The sequence below is a fragment of the Zootoca vivipara genome, chromosome 6 (assembly GCF_963506605.1).
Source record: "Zootoca vivipara chromosome 6, rZooViv1.1, whole genome shotgun sequence".
NCBI lineage: Eukaryota > Metazoa > Chordata > Lepidosauria > Squamata > Lacertidae > Zootoca > Zootoca vivipara.
The window spans coordinates 92210849-92235942 of record NC_083281.1 but is presented as its reverse complement, the minus strand read 5'-3'; the positions used below and the strand labels follow the sequence as shown (position 1 = coordinate 92235942).

Sequence of the window (25094 nt, the reverse complement as noted above, 5' to 3'; positions counted from 1 at the left end):
CTTTGCCCTCGCAGCTCTCAGTTCCTGGCTCACTCCACACTGCCCGCATGTGGCCCAGGTGAGCTTTACCCACCAAGCGGCAATAAAATACTCCTCTTGGTATGGGCTACATCTGCCTGGAGTTCGGTTATATCAGCATCTTTTCCTGGGCATAATAAAGCATGAGCGACAAAGAAAATTGTTAACGAGCAAGAGCACCCATTTTATGTTTTATCAGTTAGCTGGATTTGCAGTGAGCAAGTGCAATGGGAACGGATCCATTTTGCTTCCACTGGAGTAAGAAACGAAGAGGGATTTCCAGTTCTAGCTTGTTCTAAACATTAGGATGAGGTTTCTGAGGATAGGAGCTGTTTGCTAGTATAACAGCTAACCTCAGAAGGTGGTGGGCTCTCTTTCATTGGAGGTTTTTAAACAAGGGTTAGATGGCCATCTGTCAGGGATTCTTGCATTGCAGGGGGTTGGACAATGGTCTATATATGGTATATAACAAAAATTGGAGACCATCAACTAGCCATTATGGAAAGACGTGTTGTTCATTACCAGCATTATCCTGGCAGAATAGAAGAGTTTTTAGCATGTGTTTAAAGACTGAATCAGAAGGCACCTGCTCAATCTCTAGTGGCAGGGTGTCTCACAGGACAAGGCATAGCTGCCAAGTTATCCCTTTTTTAAGGGAAATTCCCTTATGCTGAATAGGCTTCCTCACGAGAAAAGGGAAAACTTGGCAGCTATGGGACAAGGTTCTGCTTTAAATTGCTGTCAGATGAGCCTTGTCAACTTGCAGGGTGACCAACAGTGCTACTGCAGATGATCTCGATGATCAAGATGGGATATAAGGGTTTAAGTGCCCCTCAGGGCACCCTGGACCTAAGTTGTTCAGGGCTTTGTAAACTAATACAGGGACCTCAGACCTAGCTTGGCAGCAGATGAGCTTAGTTAGGGTCAGTTAGGATTCTGTTGTTGGAATCTGGGTGTGGGAAGAACCGAAAGTGTAAGACATGAGTGGGAAAGGTGATCTGCTTAATTTCATTACCTAAAAAGCAAAATAAGGCAGGGAAGGGGTCTATCTGTGGTCCTCCAGATGTTGTTGGATTCCAACTCACTCACCCCAGCTAGCATGGTCCATAGATGGGGGTGCTGAGAGCTGTAGAATATCTGGAGCTTCCCTATCTGTAAAAGAACTTCTTGGCATGCTCTTGGTGGAGGTAGAAATTAACAATCTTTGTTTAAAAGGTTTTTCTTTTGGAGGGGGGATGTTACAGACATTGCATTTCTTGCAGTCAGTAGCACTTTGATTCCTTAGAGAAGTTGCCTTTCTCTTGGGGTGTGTGCAAACTGTCTGAAGCCGGTATGCCGAGTTTCTTCTAGCATCACTGGGGCACCTTATGCCACCAGGAAGATCTCCCGTTGCAGGACCACTAAGTGGCAGCTGCTTTTGCTGGGGGTTTGCCACTTTTCAAAAGTGACTCGAAGGGATCTCTTGTCAAAATCTGTGCCAGAACTGAAACCACACCTGACAGCTCTGGGCCAGCCTGAAAAAAACAAACCCTTGCCCTCCACTCTGAGTGTCTTGGGAGCATGTGGGAATGTCACTGAGCTCGTGGCTTGGAGGAGGAGCCCTGTTTTCCACAACTGTGGCATCTCAAAGGGGGTGGTAGACGATGTCTGCCTTCACAAACGGTGTTCCCACCATGAGTCTGCGTTCTGTGAACCGCCCTGAGACCTCTGGGTATAGGGCGGTATATAAATTCTATTATTATTATTATTATTATTATTATTATTATTATTATTATTATTATTACCGTATTAAGTTTGCCAGAGGCCCACATCCTCCTGGTGGAGCAGAGCATCGCCTCATCTGAATCAGGGCTCGGGCTTGTCTCTCTCTTCACTGCCTTTTCTCACCCCTTTTGAGATCAGGTCCCTGGGAACGTTACTAACTCTCTAACGCAGCCTGGCTACTTTCTTTCTCACTATACAGCCTCTGCTGCTGCTGCTTCTGTTTATTTTTCACATTTATACCTTGCTCTCCCTTATAACTTGTAACAATTTAAAGCTCCAGCTTCTGACCTTGCCTTTGCTCGCCTGGTGTGTCCTCCAGCTGTTTGGGACTGTGACCCACACAACTGGAAGACATGGCAGGTTGGGGAAGACTCTCCGTCCGCTAATCCTTCTTTGCAACAAAACACATGCAGCTAATGTTGTTTTGGTGGTTTCTAACCAGCTTTCTCTGCTCTATCTTTTTGCTCCTTTTTAAAACTTCCACCCCTCTCCCCCTCGTGCTGCAGAAGATACTAACCTGATCTCGGGCTTCGGTGTCCCTGAGGGCTCTGAAAAGGTGGCAGGAGACGAGTTTGACCCCATCCCTGTGTTGATATCCAAAAATTCACAAGGTAAGCAGGCAGGCTGGGGGTGACTTGAGATTTTAAGGCAGTGTCTTTCTTTGTGGTAGCATGTATGGCCTGAAACTAAATCTGAGGCTGAAGGGTTGCAGGGTCGCCATGCCTGAGCCCAGTCTTCTTCAGCTTCCATAGTCTTGGCAGCGCTGAGCTCCTTTCAGTTCCCACTTGTTGTGACAAGGACACATTGAGGAGAGGTGAGCATCCCAACATCTTTAGCAATAAGAAAATTCTTAATAATGTTACTGCCTCAAATCTCCTGATCGTAAGCGGGTGGGCGGAACTACCTCTAATCATCTCCAAAGGACCCTTGTGATTTAGAACCAAATTCCAGTATTCACGATTTGGTTAGGCTCCCACCAGGGGCCTATACTAACCCAATGAGATTAACAGTTGATTTCCACCACTACTCCATGGCTCCTTCCAATGCCATGCCCTCTTGGTTTAAAAAGCAGCTTGCAATGTAGCATGATTAGGAGACAACCACCCACCTTGTGCCCATGGAACTAATCCTGAGGGTCTTTGAATCCTGACCCAGAGTTCACTGCTGGGAATAGCTATAGTACAAGCTGGGTGGTTTATGGTGGAAGGAATCAAGAGTAGGGCCTCTTGGCCAGGTGACCCATTGGATTCACAGCCCCTCTCTCCCATGCACTGTCATCCTGATTTTTGACTGGGCATTTCATATAGACCCAACAGCGCAGAGTTATGTTCTAAAACACAACACACCTTAAAGCTAGAGATTGTATCGGGGTGCTGGGCTGCAGTTGAACATTCTGTCATAAAGTACCAAAGCGGCTGTGCAGAGAAAACACAGGATGTAGACCATGAGCAGCTGAAAAGGGGCAAGGCCATCTTTTGATAAGACATGCGTAACATTGAGGCCTCTATTGGAAGACATAGAAGCGCCCTGTTGAATAACAATTTGGTGCTCTGCAACTATGGAAATTACCTTTCCCCCTTTGTCCCATGGTCAATGCGCACAGGACTCCCCCTTTCTATTTTTGTCACGGAGCTCTGCCCGGTAACAGATTCCTGCTCTAATATTTCATTAACACTGTTGTAAAATCATCCTAGGGAAGAGGAGACCGCATGAGGTTGCTTAGAGAGGGAGGAGCTCTAGATCTAAGCCCCTGACCCTCCAGTTATTCTGTTTACTTATTTCATGTAATCTATACACAGGTGGCGCTGTGGTTAAACCACTGAGCCTAGGGCTTGCTGATCAGAAGGTTGGCGGTTCGAATCCCTGTGACGGGGTGAGCTCCCGTTGCTTGGTCCCAGCTCCTGCCAACCTACCGTAGCAGTTCGAAAGCACGTCAAAATACAAGTAGATAAATAGGAACCGCTACAGTGGGAAGGTAAACGGCGTTTCCATGTGCTGCTCTGGTTTGCCAGAAGCGGCTTTGTCATGCTGGCCACATGACCTGGAAGCTGTACGCCGGCTCCCTCGGCCAATAATGCGAGATGAGCGCGCAACCCCAGAGTCGGTCACTTCTGGACCTAATGGTCAGGGGTCCCTTTACCCTTTACCTTTATACACTGCTTGACTGTAAAAGCAAACAAACCTCAATAAAATTATCAATAAGAAAAACCAACAATAATTTAAAACTTTGAAAAAGTTAAAACAAAAGTAGACTAAATACAGATTAAAACTCGCATCGACTTTCTGGACAGGCGTGTCTAAACAAAAACGTTTTTAGCAGACACTTGCCTGACTTCCATAGGCAGAGAGTTCTGAAGTGTAGGTGCTGCCACACTTAAAGATAAAGTTAGTTCTCCTGTTGACCTCTGTATCAGGAGTGCAATGCCACAGGCAGAGCCGCTGTTGGCCGACTTAACTTTTCAGAAGCTGAGACCTTTGGTTGTTGGAATCTCTCTTCAAAAACCACATTGAAGACTGTGTCTGCAAAACTTTCTGCATTGATCTACTGTTAACTCCAAGAGCCACGCTTGTGTAGATTCCAGACTGCTGCTGCTGCTTTCTCTAGCTTGTAGCTTGCTCTTCCTTTTTGTTTGCTTGTGAACGCCTTTTTCATTTTATTTATCGAAATAAAAAAAGCTAACTTTTAATTCCCTTTAATTCTCTTGCTCGATACTGAATTGCTATCTCTCACACTTTCAGGTGGGCATTCTAGAAACAGCAGTGGAAGCTCTGAATCCAGTCTTCCCAACCTAGCCAGGTCTCTTCTGCTAGTGGATCAGCTCATAGACCTGTAGCAGCCACTCAGTAACCAAGGCGGTTTCTGTAACGTACCTTAAATCCAATGTGGTTTTTTTTTGTTTTTTGTTTGTTTTGTTTTCCCAACGGAGCTGAATCTTTAGTTGTCAGGTGATTTTGTGTTCCTGTTGTTGTTTTGTTTAAAAAATAACCCTGCAGATGGAAGGAGCCCACACCCTGAACCCCAAATCATGGCCCCTCTCTTGGGACTCCCCTGCCCTCCGTCTCAGCACGTCCTTGATGCAACTTGCTGCCTTGTGCACTTCTTTCTACTAGCCTATCTCTGATGGGAGCAACGCTGTTTATTAACCTCTTTGCTATGATTTCACCTCCTCCCCCCCCCCCGCCAGCTCCACTGGAACCATAACTGTACATGAAATTACGTGTAACCTGTGTATGATCCTTACTAGAAATGCATACAACTAATATGTCTGGGCCCCCATCCCACCTTAGTCTAGAGAATGCTAACCAAATGGTATGTTAACTTCTTTTCGTAATCTAAAAGCCAGAAGGGGAAGGACCATGAAAATAAGTCGCCATTGCCCCTCTCTGATGTGCAAGGGGCCAGGGGCTCTCTTAGGAAGGCTTTGGGGCCGGACTCTGGGCAATGCCTCCTCCTCCACAGCTAAAACTGTGCTTGAGATCTGCTGAGTAGATACATTTCCAGCTTGGAAAGTGGACACTTTGCTCCCTAACCAGCATTCTGCAGTGTGCTTAGGAATGGGCTGTGCTTAATAAGATAAGATTTTTAAAAACAACAAGACCCAAGCTATGGAAATTATCCATCGCAAAATAGTTAAATGTAAAAACATCATAATGTCTAAAAAGCATGGCTAAGATTATTATTTTCCTGTTGGATGAATCCTCAGTTGAAGAGGGCATTTGTAGCAACAGATGTGTACTCTGGTGGAGGGCTTGGCCTGTAGAGGAATTCTGTAAAATTAATGAACATGTCAGACATTCCTGCGGGTGAGGTTGTTTTTGGTTTTTTTCTTTTGGCTGTCTCCCTATGTTGCAAATAGGTATAGTGTTAACACAGTACTATGGAGCCATCCCCCCCCCTTTCCCAGTAGGCAAAGGACTGTAATCTTTATTTAGATCCTTCAGTCTTTGTAGAGCTCGCATGCACACCTTGTCAGCCAGTTGAGAGTAAGTGCTTTCCAGCTTAGGTGTACCTGAATGGGTTTTACCTTTTCTTTCCACCTTGATATGCTCAGTTTTGTCAAACTACTGGATAGAGTAAACTTGTTTTCATCGGCTTCTGATCTTCAAGTCCAAAGTTAACTTGCCACTCTGAAGATGTTCTTCTGTACGGAAGGACCTACCCTGACTCCATAGTGGAATAATTATTAGCTTAATGCTAACTCTGTGTATGTGTATGTAGTTGTATTGGTAAAAAGTGCAGTTTTTCCATGCGTGAAAGTATGAATGACTAAATTTATAGATGTATCAGCCTCTCCTACATGAAGAAAAGACACCTTGATGACGTCCCTGAGTATTCCCCCTTCCAGCTCCCCCCCCATCTAAATCTCCCCCTCAGAAATTAGCTTAACAAATTCTGTAAATAGGATTTAACCGTCATGTCCGTTCTCTCTGAATCTTTCTAAGATCTACATGCACACTTCATGATAAAAAGTATTGCTTATGTGTGATGTGTCCATTTCCGTGTTTCTGCTGCACTTTCCTGATGATTTACATGACAGAACTATGGAAATTATCTTAGTAAAATTGTTGATAGATCTTTATATTTTTTTGGGGAGGGGGGGTGGGGTTGTTTTGACTTCTGAATCCCGAAGCACAGGCGACCGGGTCTGGATTATGTGGACAAAGCTTTAGATAGAACGTTATTGTATAGTCAGATACTGAAAAATATATGGGGGGAAAAAGAATGGATTTTTTTAAAACAAAGTAACCATCTGCTGTGTATAAGAAACCAAAAAAAAAAGAACATTTCTGTGAATTAAAGTACTTTTAAAAAAGAATGTTTAACATTTTAAGTCTACTTGAACTTGTTGAAGAGTTCTGGACACAGAATAATGGGAGTACCTGGTTGTTTGAGGACAGTGCTGTGAGCAAAACAACTGTGAGTGTTGGGGCTTTTTACATTTTTGCTTTGTTTTTCCAAAACTGAATCATGCATCTGGATTGGCAAATCTAACATGGTGGAAATAATTTATCCTGTACTAAGGTTTATGAATTGACCAAAAGTCATGGAAATGACGTGTAGCAGATTCTTTAATAAACAGCGCAAGACTGAAATTCTGGGAATGATTATTAGCCTGTTGCAATATATTGCTGGAGGTTGCAGTTCCTTCTTTCAAAGGGGTGATCAAGTATAGGGGGTGTGCGTTTGGGGGTGTTGCAAGGCTGCCGTTAGGCAGAATCAGACAGTCTGCAGCCCATTTTGGAATACCAGTAAAAAAGGGCAGGGAGCAAATATTTTGATTATGATCATGGGAGGCATCACCTGGATTTTCTGCCTCCAGGACCAAAATGTCTTTGACTGCCTGAGGCAGTGGGTGGAGGTGCTGAAATTTCATGTCCGGGGGAATGACTTGATTTCTCATATCCTTAAAGACGGGGATGAAGGTGTGTCTTCTGCTCATGCCATGAGCCCCAATCTCTGTCCCTGTGTCTTCACTGGGGGAACTATTTTTTCCCCAATGAGTTGCTTAAGCAGCTGCAATTGATGCAGACCAGCAGCTGGGAAATGCAATGGTCCAGGTTGACAACCTTAGTTGTGATAGACCTAGGCTGGCCAACACCCGGTGCCCTCCAGATGTTGTTGGCCTCAAGCTCCCATCAGCCCCAGATGGCATGGTGAATGAACAGGGTTGATGGAATCTGTAGTTCAACAACGTCTGTAGAGCACCCCATAGACTTCCCCAGCAGTCTGCTGGAAATTCACTGGGGAGAAATTCAGCACCAGAAGTGGCACTTCTGTTGTTGAATTTCTTGCTGTCTGAGCTAGTTATTTAATATTTCTGGTGTGTGTGTACTTTTGTTTTGTAAATTGTGTGGGCTGACTTCTGTCTTGCACACCACCACCAACAACAACAACAACAAAATGGGAGACACCCCACTGGGTGTATATTAAATTTGCAAAGTAGGAGTGCATACAATTCCTGTATTGTGGGGTGTGGACTCGATGACCCTTTGGGTCCCTTCCAACTCTACAATTCTATGATTCTATGCTCGGCACCTCTTCACAATTAAGGCATTATTTTGAAGCTGTGCCAATGAACTGCTTATTCGGAACCACTTCAAGCAGGATCAGGCCAACCCAGCATTCTCAGAAAGAATCTCAGCAAGTAGTTAGCTTCCCTGATATTGCTTGGATCACCCCTGACCTTTGGCCTTGCTCCCTGGGGTTGGTAGGCATGGTGGTGCATCAAGATCTAGTTAGCCACACCTGTTCTAGGTAGCCCAGTGAACCGCAGTCTACCTTCAGGTTGCCCCTGTAGAAATGTTTCACTGCAAGTAGTGCCAAGCTCAGCCTGTCACGCACTGTGCTTGGATAGTGTTTGTCATGCTCTCTTAGATGATAATTGGCAGTAGACAATGTAGTTAAAAAGTTCACAGTAAATTCTGTAGCCCATTGATCGTAACACAGCCCTGTGATGCTGATCCATGTCCTGCGACAGCCTTCATCAAGCTGATGCACTCCAGCAGAGCTAGTATGATGCTGCAAAGCTTTTATGGAATGTGGAGCTGCTCTTATCTTGTCAAAGGGTTGCCGTGGCCTGTTGCTTTTCTGACATGAGTGGAGAGCTGTGCTGAGCGAGCAGAAACTGCTGCCTGACCTCTGCAACAAACTGCCATGTAAGGACATTGAAGAAAAAGCACTCATCCTGATGGAGAACCCACAAGCCATACAGCACCCCTTTCCTATGGCTCTGCCTTCCTCTTTACTCTGGGAGTGATGCTGATGATCCTTTCATCTGCAACCAGATTAGAATCTCACTCTTTAGGGCTGGGGTTTTGAAAACACAAGTGGAAACTGGTGTCAAGTAGCCATTAACTTGGTGATGGAGACGGAGGTTCAAGCAGACCTTTGTATGGAAGATGCCCAAAGTAATTTGGTGGCTTGTTGGCTTTTAATTGTGCTCCAAATATGCACCAGCATATTTGGTGCTGTATGGAAAGCAAATGGAAGCATTCCCTGCTCAGAGGAGCATTCAGGATTAGTCAGAAAGGTGGGATTCATCCTGATATCACAGTTGCCATCTTAATGGCAGGCAGTTCTGTGGAAGTGAGAGTACAATGATCCAGGAAAGCTTTGTTTATGGAAGAAAATTTTTGAGGGAAGGGACCTCAAGGCAGGTTTCCTGATGCGTAAAGAAGGTAAAAATTTGATACCAAGCACCAAAACCCAGTTTACAAGATTTCAGATAGCTGCGCAAAACACAGCCAGATGAGAACCACCACCCCAACCTGATTCCCCTCCAGATGTTTTGAACTACAGCTCCCATAACCCCCAGCATCATACAGCCATGCTGGCTGGGACTGTGAGTTGTTGCTGCTGTTTATTGGTATCGCGCTTCCAAAAAATGAAACACTAAGCAACTTACAAAAATGTACAAGAATAAAACAGCTTAAAATACACAAATTATATATATAGATCCAGCTCCACATCACCCTGCTAAAATTAAAGAATCAAAGGCCTGGGTGAATAAAGATGTCTTTGCCTGTTGCCTATAAGAGAGCTAGTGATGGCAGCAAGCATGCCTCCCTGGGGAGAGCATTCCCTAAACGGGGCCACCACTGAAAAGGCCCCTTCTTGTGTTGCCACCCTTCACACCTCCTTCAAAGGGGGCACCTCAGATGAAGAATGTAGTGTCTGGGTTAGCTTACTTGGTGGTGAGAAGCAGTTCTTGAGGATACTGAGGTTTGTAGTCAGAAACATCTGGAGAGCACCAGGTTGAAGAAGATGGTGCAGGGAAAGGACAGGCCAATGATCTAACCCAGTAGAAGGCAGCTTTATATTCATCCCCGAGCCCTTCCAACAGTGAAGCTTGTTGGTGACTTTATGTATCCAAACAAGAAGATATTCACTTGGACCTTTTCAGGTCTCCCAGGCCCAGTTCCTGAACTCTTACAGAATCTACCATTTTCATTTATTTAAATAAGTGGTTTGCAAAATTGAAATGAAATTATCAATAATAAAAACTAATGGCAATAATTTAAACTTTTGAAAAGTTTGAATAACAACAGACTGAAAACAGGTTGAAACTCACACCAGCTTTCTAAATATCTGAGTAGCCTTGCACTAAACAAGGAAGGATGCTTTTTTGAAGGTGCCCAAAAAATGCAATGATGGTGCCTGATATCGAGGCAGAGGGTTCCAGAGTGTAGGTGTGGCCACACCATCACGTGAAGACCTAATTCTGTCTGTGCTCCTGTAATTGTGGAGTGCCACAGTTTCCCTACTCTCACTGCTTTGTTGTCTCAAAAAGAGGAGGTGGGAAGCATGTTTATGAAAAGAGAAGGTGCCACTTGGTCCAAGATGAGAGCGCATAAGTGCTTTCTTTGATGTCTTCGCGACACAGTCCCCACACCATCCTCATCCGATTAGTCCCCTGCAATAGAGCCCTCCTGTGTGTCCCTCCAGGTCTTGTCGACCTCCGAAAAGGTTCAGTTTGCTGTAGGTACCCTGCAGAGACAACATTGCCCTGCTGCAGCTGCCTTAGGAGGAGAATGTTTCAGTGGAGCTGTCCATTGTGCTGTTCTTGCCTGGCCTGTTTTGCCTTTGCCAGTCACTGCCTGCTTCCCTTGGGAGTCTCAAGCTCCTACAGTGTAGGTGGAAGGAGGGCTGTAGCTCAGCAGCAGATCATCTGTTTTTCTTTCAGAGGGTTCCAGAGTCACTCCCTGGCATCGGCATGTAGTGCTTGGAAATACTGAGTGGATGGACTGATTGTCTGATTTGGTGTAAGGCAGTTCCCTGGGTTACAAAATATGCAGGCTCAGAGCAGGGGGAAGCAACGCCAGCTTAAGCTCTGGCATCCCGAGAGAGTGCGTACAAAAAATACCCCGATACTTTTAGCATTCCAGAGCCCATTCTCAAATGGGAGGGTTTTTTGTCTCTCTGTCCTCAAATCTGCTTTTATTCTATTAGCACACACAGATCTTGTTTATATCTTGTTATAGCAAACCACCTTCACCCACAGCCGGATTAGTTTCTCCTGTTCAGAACAGTCAAGGAAAATCCAGCTGTTTCTTGACTGGTGAGCGAATATCCACTGACCATTCTGAGTCATTAGTCAATAATTTGCTAGGTCATAGTTATGGCTAGGCCAGCCTCCCTAACCAATGTATTTGGGTTATGTAATTGAGTGTTTGGAATTAAAAACAAGTGTAAGGGTCTCTACACTGCTGTCCCCCTTTATTGTAGTGAAGGCAAACCCACTATCCTTTTTGTGTTATTTAATGCCTGTATGGGAAGGAATTACAGTTTTTTGTTAATATTAAATTTAGTATATTCTAATAATAGGATCTTCCTGCCAACCTAGCAGTTTGAAAGCACGTCAAAGTGCAAGTAGATAAATAGGAACTGCTACAGCGGGAAGGTAAACGGCGTTTCCGTGTTCTGCTCTGGTTTGCCAGAAGCGGCTTTGTCATGCTGGTCACATGACCTGGAAGCTATACGCCGGCTCCCTCGGCCAATAATGCGAGATGAGCGCGCGACCCCAGAGTCGGTCACGACTGGACCTAATGGTCAGGGGTCCCTTTACCTTTTAATAATAGGATTTAGTAATTGCAGCAGGGGTGGGGCCCTCATAGCCCTTCTACCTGGCCCTTGGGACTAGACCAGGCCCCCCTCTTCTTCAGCCATGCATTGTGCTGTTGCCTGGCTCAAACACACCCTTGAGCTAGGGTAATGCCTCTTGCTTGCCTGGATGGAGGGTTGTGAGTGTGCAGAAACTTCTGTGCATGTGTTGCACAAAGTCAAAAGCCACTTCTGTTTCCCTGCCCTTTCTTGTTTATGTATCTCCACACCCACCCACCCCAGAAAACTGCCCACAAGGCAACTTGGTCCTTGGGCTGAAAATGGTTCTGTGCCTCTGAATTACAGGGCGGACTCAGACATATTCTCAGATTGCTCACCAGTACTGTAAGTGTCTGCAGCAGCTTTCTCCAACCTAGTGCCTTCCAGATGTTTTGAGCTACAACTCCCACCATTCCCATCCCACACAGCTGTATGTTGCAGCTGTACTCCAAAACATCTGGTGAGTGCTATGTTAGGGGAAGCTGCTGTATAGGATTGCAGCCTGAGTCCCATAACTTTTTCTTATCAATCATACCTGCTGTCTAGGAATGCTGTGCTGGAACCATCACAAAAATTTGAGTTGGAAATCACAGAAATGGGTCAGAATTCTAGACAGACCTTTAAACCATCTCTTAGCTTTCTGGCGTTTCTCTTCTTGTCTCTCTTGGTTTCTGGATCCTCCTTTCAGCACACTGGGCCTCATTGCTGATTCCGGTGTCTTGGTCCTGCCCTTCCAGAGGGTCTCATCTATGCAAGAGGCGGGTGGCAAACATCTCAGTGGCCCATCCATCAGTCTTGTGCATCCTGCAGTACCAAATGTATTCAGGACACGTTATTGTTTTGATTATCTTACAATTAACTGGACAGTGCTCTTTATTCTCCCATGGACTATAGGCAGATGTGTAGGATGTTTTTATGTTGTTACTGAGCTATGCAAACTGGATTGGATGAAGACCATGGGGAATCCGTTCCTCAGAATGCATTGTGTTCCTGCACAATTCCCATTAATTCCCATGAACTTGTGTGGGAGGCATTTGCAGGGAATTTAGAAAGCCTTGGCCCGTCACATATTTACCCAGCCTTTCTGCCAAGGAACACAAAGCAGCGTGAACTTGGGTTCCCAGGCAATGAGGTTCATAATATGCAATTTTGCAAGATGTTCCGCATCCTCATTGGGATTCTCCTTCTGGTTTCAAAGTCTCAAGATGCAACTGACTAGTTGCATGGCTGCCACTGTCAGTTTGAAACCTACCCAGGTCTCTGAAGTGCAGTAAAGCAAAATCCTTTCTGCAATTGCTGAAGAAGAAGAAAATTTATTGCCAAGTTCTTCAAACACCTGATCCCAGCACTGAGCAGGTTGCCATTCCAATTTGTATGGTGAAGATTTCTCTCCCTGGTCCTCATAATATGGTTGCTGTATGTGCAAGAGGGCCTAGGTATGCTGTAGACTGATTTGTGCCCTCTTTCCTTTTTGAACTGCATTTTGTGTTTGTTTAATCCTTCTGCCATTGCATAGTTGAAAAACAATAGATTATGGATATATATGCAAGTACATATCTCATTGTAGAGTCTAATTGTATAGAACAGATGAAATGCAATTGTGTAAGTACCGAACTGAACCAAAATGGGGCCTGTTGAACTAGGCAGTGGGTGGGCAATGGGGATTTTCTGAGGGGGAATTGTGCAGATCAGATCTTCGTACGGGGCTTGTTTCAACTGCTGCTTTAGATGGTTGTCTGCCAAGCATGCGGGAGAGCTGTATGGCACAGTGGTGGGAGGTGAGGGGAAGTAGCCTTGGCCCAAGGTGTTTTCCCTTCTGCAATATAGGGTAATAAAGGGTAAGAAGGACTGAGCTGACATATGCCAAGCAATTGATAATGCTCTTAAAGCACTATATAAATGCCAATGTTAATTTTTTTTATGAGGCTGGTGAAAATGTAGTTTGATTTCTGTTTTAGAGCTCCTTGCTCCGGAATATGAGAGAGAGAGAGAGAACCCAGACATATTTCTCTTCCCACCCCACTCACTCACTTATACCCCTTTCATAGCTTTAGAGCAGGCATGTCAAACTTGCGGCCCTCCAGATGTTTTGGCCTACAACTCCCATGATCCCTAGCTAGCAGGACCAGTGGTTGGGGAAGATGGGAATTGTAGTCCAAAACATCTGGAGGGCCGCAGGTTTGACATGCCTGCTTTAGAGTGACTTTCCTAGTTAGCACATCCACTAGGCTTGGAAGCAATGCCTGCTGCTCACCTGGAGCACCTGTGCATGTCTTTCCAGTGGAATTAGTGAGCCTGAAAGTCAAAGGAAGCCTGCCGCTTGCTGCCTTGAATCCAAGCACAGCAAGACAGGCTGGCTTCATTTGTATCATGGCAAATATGACAAGCTAGTGTTTAAGGCAGATACACACACACAGCCCCTCCAAAAGAGAGAATTTTAAAGGACCCGTTTTTGCTAAGGGAGCCCTTAGTTCGTAGCTGAGCCTGCAAGGGTGATAAGGGATGCATCTCAATTGGTTATAGCCAGGGTAACTGCTGATGATACTGCAGCCAGCTGAAGCCATGACCCAATCCACTAGTTTTCATATGCTCTCTTCTTCCTTACCCCTTTAGCCTTTTTTTGTAGTGCAGGGGACAGTTGCAAAGCTCATAGCTCTCTTTGGGGGAGGGGGATACCTGAACCTCTTGGGGGAAAAATGCATATTACACACCCGGCGTTCAGAGTGGTTGTTTTTTTGAGATTGGGGTTTTTCCCCTAGGTTGCTTTTTTGTTACTGCCGTGGGAATGATTAAAAATATAAAAGAGGAAGTCCTGTTAACGGAACGCTGCATATTGGCTTCAATAGGCTTTCTGTACAGTATGTTACATTGCCTCCCATTTCTTGCCTACAGTGGCCATGCACTTACAGTGTAATGTATCAAAGCCGATGGTCTCTCAATAAACAATCATTTTGATGCTTATCTTTGAAGTACTGTCTTTGATTATTGGGGGGGGGGAGAGGGGGAGAGTAGTTCCAGTGCCCTGAAAAGCAGGTGACCTCTATTGGAATTCCCCCCTCCAAAGAATGAACTACTTTCTCCCTCTTTTTATTTATTTATTTTAAAAAAAACAGCAGCACAAGAAGGACAGCCCTAGTCAATCTAAGTTAGGTTTGCAAAGCAAGAATTGATGCTCCAGGATCTCTTCAAACTGGAAGCATCATCCACCTATGCTCAGTGGTCTTGAGGACACAGCCTTGCTTAAGGATGTGTGACGGGCCTGGCTAAATAAGAACAGGGTCTGCTAGTCCAGAACCCCCAAAACTGGCAGAGTGTAGCCAAAGATAAGCCTGTGTCCCCAGGTGGGCTGTGATCTGTGCTTTGCCCTACAGACCACATGAGATTTGGTCCGTCCCCCATGTCCCCCCCTTCTAAAAGAGTGTGATGCCCAAAATCCTGTTCCGTTATTTTTAAATGGATGATAGCAAATGCGAAGGCTTTGGGATCTGGTTTTCAACCGTTTAGTTTTCATGTGCCTTTTTCCTGTCCTCTTGCTAACATGAGTCCTATGCCATGATAACCTGCTACTATTTCTTGGAAGGTAAGCTACCTTGTGTTCTGATAACTGTCTGTGTGATCCATCTGGCCTAGAAAAATAAATATGGATTCCTCCAGTGAGGTAATAAGAGAAAGTCCTTCCATTTTCCCCTTCATTCTTCTGCTAATCAGGCATTAAACTTCTAGTAGTTAATATGGCTTTGGACTGGATTGACCCAACATTGCAGTGGTTCATGCCCCATTCCAGCCTTCCCCAGCCAGATGTTTTGGACCACAACCCCCATCAGCCATCATGCAGCCATGTTGGCTGTGGAGTTGATAGGAAATGAATATCTGGAGGGTAGCAGGTTCAGGAAGGCTGCCATAATCTTTGCATCTACCGGGCTAAGATATAAATAGAATGACTACCACCTGCGATTAGCTGCCATTGCTCTTTGAGCAAGTGGGCAAGCAGAAATCCCCAGCCTGGTTTATCCTCCTTCGCCAGCAAAAGATTAGCAGAGCATTTGAGTAGCTGGAGAACTGGCCTCTCAGGAGTGTCGTCATGTCCTGGAATCCACTAGGATTGGTGGCCATTCTTTAGGGTGGCTTGCAAAGTTAAAAATCTAAAACTCTTGTCCTGAGACCTCCCTGCTAAAAACTAAAACTCAGAGGAAAAAACACCTCAGATTGGATTCACTCCAAAGGCAGCACATAGAAATGTTTTCTTTTGTTCGTATGGTTTGGATTCCCACCTCCCCACCACCACTCTCAGCAACAAGAAGTTGTTGCTGCATGATGTGGGAGAGAACCACTGGGGATTGTTTGCCATGGGGGGGGGCAACAGGCAGGTAGACAGGGTGCTGAAAACTCTCTCTCCAGCTAATTGTGCACCCTGTTTAACCCCACACTTAGTTTTTCAACACTTAGCAGAATCTGACCACACTATCCTAGTTCCTTCACTGCCACCTTGTCTCAAATTAAAAAACACAAAACCAAAAGCAATGGTTGTGTTCTAGTGACCCTCAGCTGTGCAGATTTCTGTGGCTGCCATCCCACTCGCCACCCACTCCAGTCATATCCCGAGGTTTGAATGTCTGTGTATTTATAACATCTTCCATCTTTTTCCAACACACATTTTTGTGGAGTCCTGAAATGTGAGAGGACATAGAGTCTATGTGCTGTAATTTACCCGGCTTCATCTTTGCATATTTTTTTTTATTATTTTAAATGTATTCCTCCCTCCCTCCATTCCCCACCCCCACATTTGTGCTGCTGATTTTGGATCAACATCATAACACATCTGTGCTTTAGTTCTGTCAAGAGAATCCTAAGATCGGCAGGTTAACACTCTTGTCTTGTGCATTGTAGGTCTACCGGGGGAGCCAACCATATATTTTGTGGTCAGCGCTGAGCACGGTCCTGGAGTGTCTGCCGCTGGCTGCTTCCCAGTGAAGAAACGGCAGCCTGAGATGCTGGATGGAAGAACCCGGAGCGCTGAACATGGAGAAGAGTCGGAGTACTTATCGAGGGACGGTCCTTCCAGCAACAGCTCTTTCCACAGCAGTGAAGGGGAAGGGACGGACCATGAGGGGGACATCTTGGACTGCAGTGGATCCAGGCCTCTGCTGATGGATTCCGAAGAGGAAGAGGAAGCTTATAAACCGAACCCTCAGCATCTGGAAAGGGGTAGCATTTCCCAAGAAGACAATCTTCAAGTTCCCCAGAGCATGGGGGTGCAGCTTGATGCTTTCCAACAACTCCCCGGAGGAACTTCAGACGAGAGAGATGTCTTTGCCACAGCTCCATTCCGAAGCTCCACGGCTCTTCACGACGACCTGGACATCTTCGCCAAAGCGCCATTTGTCTCCAAGAGCCATGGGGTGGTGAAGCAGCAGGATGAGGGCGACGTGTTCCTCCAGGCTCCGTTCACGAAAAGGAAGAGCCAGGAAGAGTTTATGCCGCACAGTGGGGCAAAGGAATCTCCTGTCCTGGCGGGGATCTTGGGCTCTGCTGGAGCTCCCCAGTACACCTTTAACGCTTCCTTCCAGAACCTAGATACAGGGCTGCATGGCTCTCCTCTCTCGCAAGGTCAGTATTCTGTGGCCTCGCTGCCCCAGCCATCCAGTGCTCTCGAAGGCCCAGATCCTCCCAAAGGCGCATCTCAAGAGCTGGGCAGCATCCCCAACGACACGCTCCAAGCGCATACACTCCCCCAAGACGTCCTCTTGGGTTTGAAGGCCAACCAGCCTTTCCGTCCACAGTCATTGGCAAAGTATTCCCGTCACTACAGCCCAGAAGGGAACCAGGGCGTCGGCGCCCAGCCCATCGCAGCTTACAAAGTGGTGTCTCAGACCAACAAGCAAGCCATAGCAGGGTCCATTTCTATCGCCTCTCTTTCTTCCAGGACTAAAGAGCTGCCCAGCTCTGACCCATTCTCATCAGCCCCTTTTCCTTCCAAACTGGGAAAGCAGAAACCCTAAATGGTTTCCATTGTGACAGAAGGAGGAGGCAAGGCTTTGAATACGTTACCAAGAGCCTACAAGCCCTTTGGGCAAAATGCACTCCGTACGTACCTAGAATGTCAAAACTACAGTTGCTGTGATACTCACCTGAATCATATGAAGTTGGTTTCAGGCTGTGAACAACTTCCAGGCTGTAAGGTTTATCACTTGCTTTTTAGATGCTCTTTCTCTCCCCACACTCCAAGTTTCCTCCCCGTGGGTCTTTTGTTTGGTTTGGGTGATTATTTAAGCCAGGGAATATATGGGACAGAACTGATTACCTCTTGATAGTAGCACTCACTAAGGATTACGTAACATATCAACAGCACACCAAGAATGTTTCAGAAATGCTAGCCAGATGGGACATTATTTAATTTTTCTAAGCTAGAGAGAAGGATAAGCACACTTTGATTTTAGTTGCTACTAATGAATCTTCCCTTGAAACCCGTAACTGACAGTTTGCAACAGAAGTCTTGTCCTGCAGTGTGTGTTTAAGCACCCCCCCAAAAGGCAATTAATGTCTGGGGGTCTTAAACCCTATTTGTTCTAAGTGACAGCTGAGGGTTTTGAATAACTCCGTTCTGACTGTTGCAGACCTAGTTACACCCTCTGTGGAAATGGTAAGTGAAATGCAGAAAGCGTGGGAAACCGAGTGGCTTTTGCATGTTCCCAAAGGGAGGGCTTGACTTTCCCACCTGCGATGGATGCCTAATTTGCAAAGCCAGTTTTCTGCCAGTGAAACAGATCTAAACCCAGATGCCACCCCTGAGGAGCATCCCCAGAGCCCTCCCCCCCAAGCTCCTCTTCTGCGCATAGAGAGGAAAGCAGCTCCCTAGTCTGGCCCTCAGCACTTCCACATACAGCATATAGCAAGCGCTCCCTCTTCAGAGGTTGCGCCAATTGTGCACCCATGTTGCAGATGGCCCCCGTGGGTTTGCTGACAATGAGGAAGGGGGGCAGCCACCAGGAATGACAATAGAGTGAGCAGGACTCCAGATCATTGATGGGTTGGGTTCTAAACACACACGAGCTAATCAACAAGAACTTCTAGTGCAGTTACTTTTCTGGCACATCTGGAGCTTGACAGTGCTCAAACATCCTTTACTTTTGTTTCCTGTATCTTGGGGAGGGGCAGTGCGCAATGCTCTGAATCTCCACAGGTTTAAAAAAAATAAAGAAAGGATGTTGCATACTGTGACAAAGATGGTCGTAGAGTGGTGTGGAAAGTGTTAGTGTTAATTCTGCTGACCTCAGTGATGCTGTGACAGTTCTTGATGGCTTAAAATTCTGATTCCAGTCAAGGCCCAACGACTGAATGGCAACTTTTGCAAGTCTTCCCTACCTGCTGTTTTATGAAGGACAATCTTGTGGTTTTTAACAGACAATCCAAGAAGCTGATGCATCGCTTGTGAGAGAAATCCTTGTGAACTGTTGAAATGTAATGGCAAGTTGACTTAACGCTAGTCAATTTTGTTGAATTGTGCCTTTTACGGAAAGGTGTCCTCACACCCTATGGCCAGACCCCAGCGTTCAGAAATGTCCTGCCAGCTCTTTTACCTCACGTTCGTACAAAGGAATCTTGTGAGTGCCCCCTGGGTGAAAGGGCCTTGTCTGCCAGTTGTCAGAGGCAGCCCTGCCCTAAAGTCAAGTGATGACAATTTGGGGGGTGTTTTTAAGGGTCCAGCGCAGGGGGCACAATTCACTGGGCAACCTTTCCATTGAAATGCATGGGGACCTTCTTGTACAGCTTCCATCGCTTTGAATGGGGCTGGCACAGGAGAGCTTTCTGGCAGATGGTGCTTTGTGTCCGTTGGAGAAGAGGGTGGCTTTTGAATTTCCTGTCTCAGGCACCTAAATATATTGGACAAATCCCAGCTATGAATCATGAGCATGGCTAGCTGGCTGGTCTCCCCCACTCCAAAGATTTTATCCTCTGCTTATGTGTTAACTGTTTGGTGAGGATGGGTGGGGGTGGGGAAACCTTAGCTGCTCTTGATGGGACTGTATTTTATGGTTGAAAGTCCTCGGACTCCGAAAGGGTCCTTAATGACTCAATATCTTTCCTATTCTTTTGGTACTTTCAAATGAATTCTGTAGCACTTTGTTACTCCAAATGGGGGCATTTGGTAGGGTGGTGGCTTGAAGCAGGCTTTGCTGAAGCATTTTTAAAAGTTTAGGAGACAGATGTGAAGGCCTTAACTGTTTTTTGACATGCAACTTGTGAATCTGTTTCCTTGCTCCTTACTGCCAGCTGGGAGTCCTTGCACTTTTGAGGACGGTCCAGTCTGATAATGATCACGAAAAGCTTCTTTCAGTCAAGAGTCCAACTACCTGGCAGAGGAAGTGATGGAGACTGTTAAAGCAGAAGATCTGCCCCAAGGGAACCTCATGTTTGCTCAGCACTTCACAAGAGCAGCATGCTCCTGTTTTGCCTGTGTGGCCCTGCATCTTGAATACATTCACTTGGACTATCCCAGCATCTTTAGGCTAGTTTGGATGCACCTCTGTCGATGTGCAAAAAGCCCTTCCTGCAAGTTTTCATGGCCCATCCGTCTTGCTGTAGAGCCAGGACTCAGTTTACCAAAAAGCTTGGACTCTGGATACGCTTCTTGTGAACTCAAGCACTGTATTTGCTATGAGTCCTTGCTAATACATCAATCTTCATCCTGTACCTACCTCTACTCTTTAAGCAGATGCTGGTGTGCCTGTGTTTCTTTTTGTCTGGTTGGTTTTTGACATCTTTTGCTGTAGAACTTGTGCAATTGATAATGGCTTGTAGGGAGAAGCAAAGAGGAATTTGATGCCGCTTAATACCCTGCAGTGGGGTGGGGGAAATACCGGTAATTCTTGGAAAATGTGCTCACACAGACTTTTGTGCCTCCATTGTTCAAAACACAGGCAACTGAGCAAACATCATTTTGAGCTTGCCTTTTTTTTAACACAACAACCACCCCGATGACTGCTTACCTGTTGTGTCTTCGCAGATATATATATAAATTAAATCAAGAAGACATCTTTAGGAAGCCATGTTCTGTTTCTCTGTGAAGTGTTTGCTAATCCATACATTGGAAGTTTAACTTATTTTTTTTGTGTGTGTGTGTGTGTATTGGAGAAGAGAACTTACCGGTAGGCGCTAGAATGAGAAAATTAAGAAATGCAGAAGATTTCATCCTTGCAGTGTTATAGATTCCAGTGTAAAATTCAAAGATAGAGTGTAGCCTGTACTCTGTTGATGGCATCCGGCAGCTCAGCTTTGAACTCTCCTTGACTCAGGAGGTTGCATATTCAGTAGGAATAAACAGAGGCTGGAGCTAATTAGATTGCTGTTGAAGTCAGTGGGATTTCCCGCCTCCCTTTTGACCAATGACAAATAGTATTTTCAGTTCTAATTCTGCTCCTCCTACAGTCAGTCATGAAACTGCCGCCAGTATTAGTTGAGTGCTTTTAAACTGTTACAAAAATCCTCCGTCACTCCACAAATAGTTTTTGAATGAATGCATTTTGCTTAGTTGTTTCCCTATCCTTGTTGAACAAGATGGTACTTCAGCAGAGTTGTTTGGCCAAAGACCAAAGCACAGTTAGGCTCCAGTCCTCATAAGAAGCTCCATGGATGGAATAGTTCCTCTCTTCTCCTCTCTTATGTGAGAATGCACCTCATTCTCTGGAAAGTAAGGTGCACTTAGCCATTTTAAAACTGGCTTCCCCCTCATGTGCTCACATTCCTAGATGAGTCAACTTGAAATGTTGGGGTCATGTTCCTGCTGACCATGTGGGTTTCCTTCCCAGCCTCATTTCTCCACCCCAACCCCAGTGATTTGGATTGCAAACCTACCCCGCCCCATGAACCCCGGCATCATATGGTCGTGCTAGCTGGGACTGATGGGAGTTGTGGTGCAAAACATCTGGAGGGCACCAGGATTAGAGAAAGCAGAGCTACGAGTCTGTGACTTGCATGAAGGGGCTGGGTGGTGATTCCTGCCCCCACGTTTACTCGTGAGGTAGGGCACATCTTCCTGGCTCACCAAGTGTTGCGCAACACACAAGGAGAGACCTTCAACGGAAAGTTTGCCCTACAGCCCTGGCATAGCAAAAGCCTGGATGGTTTTCCCTCTCTGTTTTAGAAGGTTGCTTAGTAGATTTAGACAATCTTAATAAACTGTTCACTAGTAATCTTGAGTGAAGCTTGATGACACTGCCATGAAGCCGGTGTTCTTCTGTAACACTGCGGAACTGCACAGCGGCAATTGCGTCTGGGCGATCATCTGCTTAGATGTGATGCCACATCACTTGATTCCAGCAGGGCGTACGTAGGAGTTGCATGTCCCGCCTTGAGGGGTTGCACCTTCCAGTCAAATCAGTGCAGCTAGGAATGCATTTCATGGGCCTCGGTCGGCGGATGTGGAGCCATATTGAGCTCCACTTTTCCCTCATGCAAATCATCGGAGCACTTTTCAAGTGGTTCAGAGAGCCACCTCATTAAAAACCTCCCTAGTGTTGCCCTTCCAGTTCTGCACAATGTGTGGGTCTTGCTTCTCTGATTAAGCTTTGAGTTGGGATCTGCTTCCTGGTGTGCTGGCAGCTTTGCCTGTGGGGTCGGTGGTGGGTTGAAGGTTGAAGAGCAGACAATTTAATTTTCCTGTTCCATTCTGGGGTTGGGCAGCATCCCCTTGGTATTTTATGTCTCAGGTTCCAGAAGGATTTTTTAGCCCAGTAGAGTTTATTGCTAGAAGATTATGGCTTTGAATCAGAGAGAGAGAGAGAGAGAGAGAGAGAGAGAGAGAGAGAGAGAGAGAGAGAGAGAGAGAGAGAGAGAGGCATCTGGTTGTCTGTCTTCTCTCCTTTGTGGAACTGCTCCCAGTTTAAACCGGGTTGATGTTGGCTGGCTGAGGCAGAAAAGGGAGAGGCTGGCTCCCAAGAACACTCTGGTTTTCCTTCTGAGGTTCCCTTCTCCCTTTCCCACCTGCGCTCCACCACCATCCCTGCCCACACCCCCATCACAGTTGGGCTTGTGGGTCGTTGCCTAATGTTTGGGATCAGTGTTAAAGCTACAGGGCTATAAGATCAACCACACTGATTTCCATGGATTCAGCTCCCACCAAAGAACTCTCATGCTGGAAAGTTTTCCCCGCCTTCCTCCTTTCTGATGTTTGGTGGTTTTTAGACGTGTCTTGGGTGTAGTGACATTTCCCTCCCTAAGTGTTTTTGACACAAGGGCACCTTGTGTGTCTCTGCTGTTGGAGCCATTCTTGCATCGGGACTTGGCCTGTCATGACTCTACAACGACTGCAGCCGATTTGAATGGCGGCTGTTTTGTTCTTTCGTGTGTGTACACTGCGAACATTTTTACCATTGTAAGACTAGTCAGCTGTGATATCAGAGTGCCAGTCTCCCAGTGGCTATTTTTCTTTCTTTCTTTCTTTCTTTCTTTCTTTCTTTCTTTCTTTCTTTCTTTCTTTCTTTCTTTCAAAAAAGGGATTATTTCTTGTAAAGGAAGGCCCAATGGTAATTGGATCGAAACACCTGGCCCCAGAGGTGGAATTGCAAATGGGAAGAGGGAAATCCGTATGCAGGCAATAAAAGAGAATTGTGACTCATTCTGAAATTGTCTTTACTGTCCTGGCAGCTTGAGGGGGTCCTTTGAGAGGGTCGCATCCAGCCCTCTCCCCTTCTGCTGCTGCAAATGTGGAATTGTCTCTGTGCAGTTACGAGTCATGAGACCAAGGCTTTTACTCCAAGCTCCTCTTGATACAGTCAGAACTCAACAGTGTTGGATATACCTCTCTGCTATGATAAACTGTTTGAAGTCTGGAGTATATATATATTTCCCACTCTGGTTGCATTAAGTCTTTTATGAAGAAATGTTAGTGCTGGAAACTTGTATGCTTTATTAAAAACTATCTGATTCAAAGATCCTTGCCTCGCTGTGTGCTCCTTCTTTGCTCATAAGAGTCTTTCCAAAAGCTTAAATGCAAAGGATGTGTCTGTATAAACTTGTTGATTTTCTGCAAGGGGGACAAAACCAAGAGCTAACTCGAAAACTATCCACCATGCATCGATCGCAGCAATGCCAACTATTCAGGGGTTATTGTCAGATAATAATGATGGAGTAACTTTACTGGTGGCTGGGTTTTTGTGCTCGGTTTATGCAGAGAGATTTGGCCACTGTGGAAAGGACCAAGGGATGCTAATTGAAAATTGATATATTGTTCTAAAATATTAATTTAATTAATATGTATTTTATTTCATGAAGTTTATAATGCGAATGTTTTATTCATAATTTTGTTCTGAAGATTCTGAACTTGTCATGCCTAATAAAGGTTATTGATTGATTGATTGAACTATCCACCATTTCCCCACAAATGTTTTCAGCCAGGCTGAAATTTCATCTCTCCCCAACTAAGTTTCAGCGCACCTTAAAAAAAATATTTGCCAGCAAGTTTACATTCCCCCTCACTTTCACTCACTGTCCGTTGCCTTCACTTGCTCTTAGTGATGGTACCATGTAGTCAAAGCTAATTGGGTGTAAGAACACCAGAAGAGCCTGCCGGATCAGGCCGGTCGCCCATCTAGTCCAGCATCCATTAAGCAGGACCCAAGCACAAGAGCCCTCTCCCCTCTTGCGGTTTCCAGCAACTGGTACTGTATTGATAAGCTATCTCCAGACATTTTGGCACATGAAGCAGACTCCAAAAACGGTGCCTTCCTCCCCACAAGGGAAGATCTACACCAGGAACAGAGTTGGGGTGGGGTAGGAAAAAAAGATTGGGATCTGCTGCCTGGTGGATCCTGCCACCTCGGGCAGTCACCTCACATTTCCTCATGGGTGAGCTGGCCTTGGCTACCTTCAACTGGCTACCTTCAACTGGGGAGGCAAAGCATAGCCATCATGTCTAAAGTTAAAGGTAAAGGGACCCCTGACCATTAGGTCCAGTCGTTTCCAGTCGTTTCCGACTCGGGTTGCGCGCTCATCTCGCATTATTGGCCGAGGGAGCCGGCGTATAGCTTCCAGGTCATGTGGCCAGCATGACAAAGCCGCTTCTGGCAAACCAGAGCAGCACATGGAAACGCCGTTTACCTTCCCGCTGTAGCGGTTCCTATTTATCTACTTGCATTTTGACGTGCTTTCAAACTGCTAGGTTGGCAGGAGCTGGGACCGAGCAACGGGAGCTCACCCCGTCACAGGGATTCGAACCGCCGACCTTCTGATCAGCAAGCCCTAGGCTCAGTGGTTTAACCACAGTGCCACCTGGGTCCCTTATAGCCATCATGTCTAGTAGCCACCAAAAGCCTCTCCATGAATTTGTCTAATCCTCTTAAAGCCATCCAGGTTTGAGGCCATCACTGCCTCATGTGGGAGTGAGTGCCATAGTTTTAACTATGTGTTGCGTGAAGAAGAACTTTTTAATCGATCCTGAATCTTCCAACATTCATCTTCATTGGATGTGCACAGGTCCAATGTGCAAGGGTCAGCTTTCAGCAGGGGGCTGGCCCACTCTCCCTCCGACCATGTGGTGGGCCGGACTATATTTTGAAGGGAAAAAAAAAGGGGGGGGGAGAAATGAACGAATTCCTATGCCCCACAAATAACCCAGAGATGCATTTTAAATAAAAGCACACATTCTACTCATGTAAAAACACCAGGCAGGCCCCACAAATAGCCCAGAGATGCATTTTAAATAAAAGGACACTTT

The 25094-nt window shown here is 45.8% G+C and overlaps 1 protein-coding gene across 14 annotated transcripts in view; it reads left to right on the top strand.

Moving 5' to 3' along the window:
• AAK1 (AP2 associated kinase 1) overlaps positions 1-20342 on the top strand; it is a 101792-nt gene extending 81450 nt beyond the window's left edge. For 9 of the 14 annotated variants that reach the window (XM_035118200.2, XM_060276389.1, XM_035118201.2 and 6 more), the window contains 2 exons: positions 2289-2393; positions 16271-20342. In XM_035118200.2, the coding sequence (XP_034974091.1) occupies positions 2289-2393; positions 16271-17382 (1217 nt within the window). In that variant the 3' untranslated portion in view covers positions 17383-20342. The other 5 variants (XM_035118202.2, XM_035118210.2, XM_035118209.2 and 2 more) reach the window with 2 other exon arrangements.
• Positions 20343-25094: the final 4752 nt, after the last annotated feature.